General features: G+C 60.3%; 1 protein-coding gene across 1 annotated transcript in view; it reads left to right on the top strand.

Annotated features, from left to right (window-relative positions):
- AGAP3 (ArfGAP with GTPase domain, ankyrin repeat and PH domain 3) overlaps nt 1-10,153 on the top strand; it is a 48,840-nt gene extending 38,687 nt beyond the window's left edge. Inside the window, 6 exon segments of the mRNA XM_070944371.1 lie at nt 1,436-1,597; nt 4,632-4,786; nt 5,014-5,104; nt 5,432-5,654; nt 9,197-9,452; nt 9,547-10,153. Coding sequence (XP_070800472.1) covers nt 1,436-1,597; nt 4,632-4,786; nt 5,014-5,104; nt 5,432-5,654; nt 9,197-9,452; nt 9,547-9,774 — 1,115 coding nt within the window. The 3' untranslated portion in view covers nt 9,775-10,153.
- The last annotated feature ends 148 nt before the right edge of the window (nt 10,154-10,301 follow it).

Here is a 10,301-nt window from a genome sequence, read left to right on the forward strand (position 1 = left end):
GCCATTTGGAGCTGGGGAGGCTCCTCATTTATAACTGTGAAAAACTATCAATTTCAGTGCGCCTGGCGCAGCGCCTCCATCATTGGCCCATCAGCTCCCTGCTGGAAGCGAATTAATCAGACTGTTACTGCTGATGGGGCAGAGCGAGCGGGCGAGGGAATGGGCGGCGGCGGTGGCAGCAGGAGACAGCTAGCCAGGGCAGAGGGCCCGGCCCTGCCCTGCAGCGGCCGTCTCGGGAACTCCTGCCCTGCTCGGAGGCCAGGCCGGCCGGTGTATGAGGGAGGAGGAGGTGGGCAGTGGCTGGAGAGAGCTGCAGGCCCGGTGTGGGGCAGCCCGCCTGCCTATGCTAGGAATTGAGCCCTCTCCCCCCCCACCCCATAGCCACCCTAGCCTTCAGTGGGGGCTGCTGAACATGGGTTTAGGACTCTGGAGGAGGCGGACGGAGGGACGGACGGATGGATGGACGGGCGTCTTGCCTCCTTCCCTCAGCCCAGGGTCTCCTGCCCTGACCCCAAAGGCCAGTAGACGATCTCCACTTCGGGGGACTCGGTTCACTTGAACACGCACAAACACCCCCCAGCCCTGCCCACTCGTGGGGAGCTGGTGGAGGGGCAGCTGACCAACGGCAGCTGGGATGAGGGGGGTGGGTTTGCCCATGAGGCTCCGTCGCTGCTCTCCCTCTCTGTCACACACACACCCGGGTGCCCTTGGGCTTGCCCGCACCAGGGTCCTATGGCCAGGCCTTTGGGGGTGGGATTGGGCCCCTCTGCCTGCTCCTGGGTGCTCAGAGTCGGGAGCAGGCTGCCAGGAGCCTCTGGTGGGGTTGGCCCACACCCATCACTGCCCTGCGGGAAGGTCTGATGCCCCCTCCCCGGCCTTTGAGCACATGGACTTCGCCTGGGTGGGGGGACAGCGATGGTGGAAGGACGGTGCTGGCTCCCCCCTCTCCCTACCCCTCTGCCCCTGAGCGGGGGGGGGCGGGTTCCTGGCCAGCAGAGGGGTGGGAGGGAGGCCCCGGGCCCCGTCGGCCCTGGCAGGGCGGCTTCCTCCCGGCGCTGATTGGAGGCACTTGGCTCTCCGCGGCTGGAAGTGAATGTCAGCGTTCTGATTTTGTTGCTGGTCTCTAATGAAATTTGACATTTAATGGTGAGAACCGCGGCGGCGTGTGTGCGTGCGTGTGCGCGGGTGTGCGAGTGTGATCGAGCTTGATTAGTGCACTCTAATTGACAGTAATTAGCCAGCTCCCTGATTGTTTCTAATTCTGCTATTAATTGTAAGGAACAGTATGATTGAGGGTAAGTTTGGCACATGGTAGCTAGCGACGTGTCTCTCTGCCGCCCTGGCAGGGGTCTGTTGAGGCCCTACCTGGCAGCAGGAGCCCTTTTGGTGGGGCCTGACTCTTTTTTCCCCCATTTCTGACTCCCCCCCCCCCCAGCCAACGGTGCCAGTGACTCCCTCACTTCTAGCCCCAATGTCTCCAGCACTGCCAGCCCCAAGCTCGAGCCGCCGCCCTCCCCTCATGCCAACCGGAAGAAACACCGTCGGAAAAAGAGCACGGGTACGGGCCGACCTGACGGGGCGGGCACCATGGCTGAAGGTGAGCTCAGAGGGGAGTGGCCTCTGGTGGGAGGAGCCGGGCACAAGCTGGCACTTCCAGGGCAGGGGCCCTGGGGAAATCCTCGGGCATCGTCTCTTGAGCGCCCATCGCTGCCCTGTGCCACCGACATCTGAGCTCACCCCTGGGGTTTGGATGCAGCCTGGGGAGGGTGTGGGGCAGGAGGGAGGTTGACACTGATAGACATTTATTGGCAAAGTGTTGCCAATAAGTGGTGTGGGTCTTTCCGGGGCCACTGGCGCTCCGGTTTCTGGAAGCACCCAGTTTGTCAAAAGGCAGCAGCATTGTTTCCTGGCTTCACACGCCTCAATTCAACGTCCGTTGACCCGACAAGCCATGTTCACAGCAGCAGGTCAGTGGGAAGCTGCCCGGGGCTTTGGGCTGGCAAAGGATGTGCCGGTGGCCCCCAGCCTCAAGTTGGCACCCTGGGAGGAGAGCGGGGGAGGCCTGGGGATGAATTGCCATCACTTTCTCTCATTTAGGAGCTAATCAGATGGGGGAGGGGGCGCACCATGAATCTTCCTTGCTCTGAAGGGTAATAAATCACAACACACACACGCACACACACACAGGCTCCTGCTCTTCCCATAGGCATGTTTTTCAGTTGCTGGCATCGACTCCGCCAACTCACAAGCCCCTGGCCCTGCATGTTTTTTGTGGGGGGCGGGGGGGCTGGCATCATCTTCAAGAGCCTCAGAGGGCCATCAAAGCTGGGGCTACGACTGGTGGGGTCTGAAAGAGAGGGAAGGGGGCAGAGGGCATCCCCCCCCCCCCGCTGCCTGTGCCAGGGAGGACCGGCTGATGGGCTTCCTCCATCCTGTCCCACTGTGACCTCTCTGTCACGGGGCGAGGGATGAGGGAGGGACCCGGCTCTTCCCCTCCCTCATACCTCCCTTCTCTACCCCCACTCATACCCCTCCTGGCTCTGCTCTCCCACTTGCACCTCCCTCCTCTGCCAGCTCTGCCGCCCCCTTGTTGTCGCCCCCCTCGTCCCCCCTTCCTTTGCCACTGGCCACCACTCCCCAATGGACCACCCTCCCTTCTGCGGAGGTGGGGGGGGGCTCTTGCTGTTCTCCCCAGCCCCCAGTGCTGTGCCTTGCCGGGTAGGGGAAAGGAAGGAGGATGGGGGTCCCGCTGCACTAATACAGGTTGCAAATATTCTGTTTAATGAGCTGCAAAATGAGGCGGCAGCCGAGCGAGGTTAACGAATGGGCCCCCGCCTCACGCAGACCCCCCCAACGCCCCCCCCCCCCCCGGTGGCTGGTGGAGTCCCCGGCAAAGCCTTTTGTGCCAGGGGAGGGACAACCCTAAGCCTCCTCTCCCCTCCTATGGGGCCAGGATGGTGGGACCTCCAGGAGATACACCCCCCCTCACCGCCAGGGCACTCATAGGCACACGCACACACACACTCATATCCAGGAGAGCGGGGGTCCACCATGGTGGCGTGTGAGGATGGCCCATGGGCGCCACCGCGGGAAGTGCCCCAAGCTTGGCAGCCTTGGCCGGCAGGGGCCAGTTGGCCTGGCTCTCCTGCTTCCTTGGCAGTGCCCTCGCTAATTTCCTCCTCGTTTGGAGGGCTCGTTGCCATGGTAGCATGGGAGACGAGGTCGCCGGGTGAACACCCATTAACGGCCTCCGTAGCTGGGCCGGCGCTACCACACTCGAGAGGCTTTCACTCCGTGAAGCACCATTCAGGAATAATCAGCTCCCATGGCCCTTGTTCCTCCCTCTGCCCACCGATTCTGCCTGCCTGCCCGCTCCCCCATCGTCCACGCCACCACCTGGGGAGGGGGGGTGGCGCGACGGTGCCAAGTCCTGAGCCATGCCGGTCCCTCTCTCCACTCCACCACCCCTCCCCAGTCTCCCATCAAATTACGCAAATGTTCCTGTAATTTCTCAGTTGGTCAGTCACCAAGCTAATGAGTTGAGGGGGGGGCCTTGCCCCCAGGAATGCAGCACGATAGGGGGGACAGGGAGGGCTGCGCAATGAAGCTTTGCTGGTGCACGTGCAGCCCCCCACCCCACCCTACCATCGTCCCTGGGCTCCGGCATCCTGCAATCCAAGCTCTTAAAGACCTGGGGGTCGCAGCGAGGCAGGGGGGCATAGACCAAGGCTGCCCAGTATGCAAACGGGGCTGAAATGGATTCAGGGCAGGATTTTGGGCAGCTCCAGGGGGTGTGGGGGAGGGAGAGGAGATCAGTGGCACCAGCCACGGAGGGAAAAGGGGGGGGGGTGGATCTGCAGTGGGCCTTCTCTGTCTCCGACGTACCCCGGAAGAAGAAAGCCCAGCAGCGTTCTTGGCACTCGTCCGGCGCACCCTTCGGCTGGGCCTGATGGTCTCTGGTCTCCTGGTGCTCCCTTGTGAACTCTTCCCCCAGCATGGCAATCGGGAAAGGGGGATCTGTGAACTCGGGAAACGGCACCGGTTCTGTAAACCAGTCTAAACATTGGCGCCTTTTGGAAGGCGTTTTCAGGCCTCAGACCCTCTGCGTCTTCACTGCCCTTTCAGACAAGCCCCTTTGGGGAGGGGTCTTTACAATAGAGTGGGGACTGCCGGAGGGAAAGGACCATCCTCCCCTTCTCCAAAATCCTCCCCCCAGGTCTTCTTTTGTCCTTGGGACAAAAGGAGGGATTGGCAGAGGAGAAGAAGGGGGGACGTGACGAGAAGTATCCCACCAGTCTCTCTCTGGGCTCCGGTGGGGGAAACTGAGGCTTCTTTTTTTTTTTTTTAATTTGATTTATATGCCCCCCTTCTCCGAAGACTCAGGGCGGCTTACAATGTGCTCAGCAATAGCCTTCATCCTTTTGTATATTTATACAAAGTCAGCTTATTGCCCCCACAAACTGGGTCCTCATTTCACCTACCTTAGAAAGGATGGAAGGCTGAGTCAACCTTGAGCCTTGGCGAGATTCGAACCCTGCAGTAATTGCAGGCAGCTGGTCTTAATAACCAGCTTAATAACAGGGTGCCTTAGACCACTGTACTACCAAGGCTCTTCTACCTCCCATCTGCAGACCAAGAGGAGAGCTTCGAGTTCATCGTGGTCTCCCTGACGGGACAGTCGTGGCACTTTGAGGCCTCCACGGCTGAGGAACGGGAGCTCTGGGTGCAAGCCATCGAGAGCCAGATCCTGGCCAGCCTGCAGGGCTGCGAGAGCAGCAAGCACAAGGTGAGCCGGTGTGTGTGTGTGTGTGTGTGTGTGTGTGTGTGTGTGTGTGTGTGTATGTAACTCCCCGTTTGGGCTTGTTGGCCGCACCCCTTGATCCCGGCCGGGCAGATCCACCAGAGTACGCCCCCCCCGTCCTATCGGTCTGCCCCCTGGAGGCTCGGGTGGAAGGGCTCCTCCCTGCTCCCTCCCAGCCCACCGGGCAGAGCCTGACATCCGTTGTCTTTTAGTCGCGGCTGGGCAGCCACAGCGATGCAATCGCCCTCCAGTCCATCCGCACCGTCCGGGGCAACGGCTTCTGTGTAGACTGCGATGCGGCCAGTGAGTAGCCAGAGGGGGGCACAGAGGGTCTCCAGGGCAGGCGGCAGGGCTGTGAAGTGGGGGGACAACGACAGGGGTGGGGTTTTCCAGACTCATGGGGGGGAGCGATTTAAACCGCTCGGTGGGCAGCCGGGCAACATCACAGGGTGGTCTGGGATGCTGCCCTCTTGAACCTGGGACCAAGGCTTCACCAAGGATGGTGAAGGGGCCGCAAAGACACCAGTGGAATGGCTGCCTTGTGGGCATCTGGAGGCTGGGAGGGAGACCTGAACGGGGAGGGGGGGGCTCGGCAGGTGAGCTAAGCCTCCCCCCCCATCTCCTGCACAGACCCTGACTGGGCCAGCCTGAACCTGGGGGCACTCATTTGCATCGAGTGCTCTGGCATCCACCGCCACCTGGGCACGCACCTGTCGCGCGTCCGCTCCCTGGACCTGGACGACTGGCCGCTGGAGCTGGTGACTGTGATGACGGCCATCGGGAACGCCCTGGCCAACTCGGTCTGGGAAGGTGCCACGAAGAACTACCCCAAGCCGGGCCCAGAGAGCTGCAGGTAGGCCAGACGCAGTGCCCTTCCCTGCCCTCTCAGAAGGGGTCTCTTCTCCGGCATTCCCCCCCTCCGGTTGGGGGGTGGGTGGGCAGGAGTCTCTTCCCCTCCCATGACTGATGCCAGAGGTCTTGGGTGCTCAAGGAAGCCTGGGCTTGGCTCTGCTGGTGGCAGGGGGCTGAGCCTCCCTTCCCAAACTGTGGGAAAAGAAGGGGAGCCAGGGAACGATGTAGGGGACCCCCAGCCCCCCGGGGTATGATATGGGAGCCCCCCAGGGAACAATGTGGAGGACCCCCAGCCCCCCAGGGAATGATGTGGGAGACCCCCTGGGAACAATTTGGGGGACCCCCACCCTCCCAGGCAGGAGTGAAATGCTCCCGGTTCGGACCGGATCAGGAGATCTGGTAGCGATCGTCATGGTTGGTTCAGTGATCCGGTAGCAATGCTGGAGCTAAGCTCTGCCCACCCACCTGGATGTCGTTACTTCCTGGTTTTATCTAGTAAGTATTGTGTTTTTTACCTTCTGCTCACGCGCAAAAGGTTTTGCCCATGTGCAGAAGGTCCGCACGTACATATGACGTGCGCTCGCTTCATGCGCATGGCGTGTGCACTTCCAAACCAGTAAGGAAGGTAAGTAGATTTCACCCCTGCTCCCAGGCAACGAACTGGGGAACCCCCAGGTCCCCATGGAAGGATGTGGGGGATCCCCAGCTCCCCAAGTGCATAGGTTTTCTGGCAGGAAGGGTAGCGGCTATTTTGAAGCCATCCAGCCGGATCAGTTGCTGGCCCTCTTCTGCCTTTCTCCAAAGAAAGCCCCAGCCCAGAATTGCTCCATTGGGGTGGGTCACATTAGATCCTGTCACCCATGGCCTGAAGGAGGGGTTCACGAGGAAGGTGACCCCCCCTTCCCCCGTCCCGTGTGCCCATTTCCTGCCCCAGCCAGGCCTTCCTGGTGCCTGGGCTTCCTGCCTCTTTCCAGCCCTCCCTGGACCAGGGGAGTGGGCGGGGGCGGGGGCAGCCGTGGAAGGAGAAAGGCAAGGCCTGTGTGGGGGCACAGAGGTGAGTGCCACGTGGCCAGGACAGAAGGACAGCAGGACAAGAAACTTAAACTAGGGGTGGCAAGCCGTACGGTCCTTGAACAAACACAGCGAGCGAAAAGAGGTTTGCCAGGGTACTGTATCCAGGCAGTCCTCCGCTTAACAACAGTTTGTTTAGTGACCAAAGTTACGGCGGCACTGAAACAATGGACTTGTGACCATTTTTCACATGTAACGACCGTTTGAAACTTCCCCTGCGGTCACGTGATTTACATTCGGCCTCTTGGCAAGTGGTTCCTACTTATGACGGTCGTGGCATCCTGCCATGGTCATACGATTCCCCCTTTGTGGCCTTCTGACCAGCAAAGTCAAGGGGGGGAAGCCTGACTCACTTAACAACCAGGAGAACCAGCTGAAGAACTGCAGAAATCTGTTTAGCGACCGCAGCAAGGAAGGTGGGGTAAAAAGCCACTTCAGAAATTTCTCCCATTGCAGCATAAATTCTGGGCTTAATTTTGGGGCGCCAAATATTGGTGGGTGATTAAAGTGGCTTCTTAGTGAAAATAGAAGGAGAGAAAAGTGGCAGAAAATGTGAGTCGTGTGAATTGTGGGGGTCTCTGGCAGAAGGTGGGAGGGAAGGCTGGCTGGTGAAGCTCATGACTTCCTCGGAGTTACACAGGAAATCCCGGGGAGGGACCTAGGGGAGTGGGACTTCCTCTGAGGAGGAGGGCCTCGATTGGGAGACCCCCATGGATGGACTGTAGCCCCCAAAGAGGCTATTTGCCCAAAAGGAGCGGGAGCAGCCCAAAGGGAAGAAGACACCCCCACTCCCGCTGGAGGGCGTCTCAACAGGGTTTGAAGTCTGGACAGCAGCGCTGAAACTTTGCCCCCAGTCCTCACACTTACAACGAATCACGGGCGCCCTCCCAGTCATGAGATTTGTTGTTAAGCCAATCCTTGCAGCGGTCCAATTTAATCATGCAGTCGTTAAGCAAATCTGGCTTTTCCCTGTCGACTTTGCTCACAGGGTCACAAAACGGGGAAACCCCGCCCCCCGGGACACAGTGACCATCATAAACAGGAACGTCAGAATTTGGATCTCATGACCACAGGAAAGCTGCAATGGTCATTAAGTGTGAACAATTCATAAATTGCTTTTTCCACTGGCGTACCTTCGAACGGTCCCTAAATGAACTGTTGTAAGTCAAGGACTACCCTTCAAAATAGCATCTAACAGTTGTTAGAAAGCACCGTGGTGGGAGTCGTGGGTATGTTGGTAAATTGGGGGGTGGGTGGGTTTCTCCCCGTTTGACAGCTGATGGAGTCCCTTGAGAAAGGAACAAGCAGGTCGAGGCCAGCAAGAGCCCCCCAGGGAGATGGGGGGGTGGGCCGTGGTTACTCCACTGTTTAGTCTTGCTTTTCCTATCAGTAGCACCAGGTGGACTCCCCCCACCCCCACCCCATTTTTTGGTCTGGCCATATTCCTTTGAGAGCCAATTTTTGCTCCCGATGGCAGCTCTAAGCCCGGGCCCCACCTGGGCAGCCATCCCCCCCCAGTGCCCAATTCAGAGTCTTGGCTGTGGGGGAGGGAGCGGAGAGAAAGGGAGGAAAGGAGAGCCTTTTCCTACCTGCTTCCCACCTGCTCTGGATTTAGGTGACGGAGGGGGCTCGTCTTCATTCTGGAGTGGGGAGGGCAGGGAATTTTCCTCCAGGTAACTTCTGTGGTGCATTTGGGCAGTGCTGGCTTCGGAGGCAGTGGGCAGGACTTCTCCCCCAGCTGTGCCCGTCCATCAGAGCTGTTTTCAGCTGATGTTCCCAAAGATGGCGGCCGTCAGAGTGGGGAGGGGGGCTGTTCTTGCTGCCCCTTGGGCTGCCCTCTGGTGGCAGAGACAGCAGGCATCCCAGGAATGGGCTCGAAAGAGGCCCGGTCCTGCTTGCTCTCTTCTTCTGGCCACCTGTGGACGATGCCATTCTTTTGCTCTGAGTCCATGGATGACACACATACACACACACCGGCTCTGGCCCTATGCATGGGGCGGGGGAGGCATCAGCAGGGGCTGCCCAGGATGGGGAGGCAAAGGGTTAAGCCGGACCCCAGCTGGGCGGCCCAAGGGAAGGCTTCTGCCTTGTCTGGCCGGGCCTGTCACTCATTCATCTGGACATCCAGACAAGAGGCCTTTCTGACGGGCGGGGGGCTTATCAGCACTGGCTCTGGGGTTCGGGATGGGGCAGGGGAGCCGAGCATGCTCAATGGAGAGCGGCTGAGCAGATACAGATGGATAGAATAGGAGGCAGATAGCGGGGTGCCGGCAGCATTGATTGCCTCCCCCCCCTTTGTGTGCAGGAGATGGCAGCAGAGATAGTGCTGCGGTGCCGTCTCCTCTGTCCCAGCCTTTCCAGCTGGGGACTCTAGATAGCAGGGTGTCTCTGGGAGAGGGCGGGAGGCGGGGTTCGGGACGCCTCCCCAAGGCCCCCGATGCGCCCCTTCTTCCTCTCCCTCTCTCTCTACAGGGAAGAGAAGGAGCGCTGGATCCGTGCCAAGTACGAGCAGAAGCTCTTCCTGGCACCCCTGCCCCACTCGGATGTGCCCCTCGGCCAGCAGCTGCTGCGGGCGGTGGTGGAGGATGACCTGCGGACGGTGGTTCTGCTCTTGGCCCATGGCTCCAAGGAGGAGGTGAACGAGACCTACGGCGACGGGGATGGGCGGACGGCGCTGCACCTGTCCTGTGCCATGGCCAACGTGGTTTTCACCCAGCTGCTCATCTGGGTAAGGAGACCCCCTCCCTACCTGCAAAAGTGTTCCCTGGCCCTCCCACACACGCGGGAAGGACATCCTCCGAGCTTCGTTCTCATCCCTGCAGTACGGTGTGGATGTGAAGAGCCGGGACGCCCGCGGCCTGACACCGCTTGGCTACGCACGCCGCGCCGGCAGCCAGGAGTGCGTGGAGATGCTGCTGCAGCATGGCTGTCCTGGCGAAGCCCCTGTGGGCAGCCTCACCCCGAGCCTGCCTCGCCGGAACCTCAACAACAACGCCTCCGGCACGCCGCCCTCCAAACCGGGCTGCCCCGTGCGGGGCCCGAGCCCCTGAGACGTCGGCGGGCCCCCTACCCACGGCTCTCTGCAGGAAGAGCACAGCAGTCCTCCTCCCCCCCCCTGCGGGCCCCTCGTCATGCTTTGGGCGCCCAGAGAGACTAGAGCTTCTTGGAAGGGATGGGGTACTCACCCACTCCCCAAGAGAAATGGCACGTGGATTCCACTGGGGGTGATGAGAAGGAGACCCCTTGTCCCCCCCATTCTTCCTCCCACTCCCCCCACCCCGGGTCAATTTCCCCCCCTGCTTCTCCCAGGACCTGCTGCAGTTCCTCAGCCTGATGTGAGGACTTGGGGGCGGGGCGGAGAGAGGGGGACAGAATGGGGGGGTGGTTTTGATGCTGGCTGAGCTCTCCCAGCCCCCCCCCCGTCCCCCATTTCAAGTCACTTGTGTATAAAGTGTACATTGGAAATATTTATATGAGTCTGTACATAAGGTTTGCTGCCCTGTTTGTGTGTCTGCGTGGAAGTGTGAGAGAATGGTTCCCCCCCCCCCAGCAGAGAAGCTGCAAAATAAAGGAACTG

Source organism: Pituophis catenifer, unplaced genomic scaffold, assembly GCF_029215685.1.
Source record: "Pituophis catenifer annectens isolate HBS135680 unplaced genomic scaffold, rPitCat1.0.hap2 SCAF_5, whole genome shotgun sequence".
Taxonomy (NCBI): Eukaryota; Metazoa; Chordata; class Lepidosauria; order Squamata; family Colubridae; genus Pituophis; species Pituophis catenifer.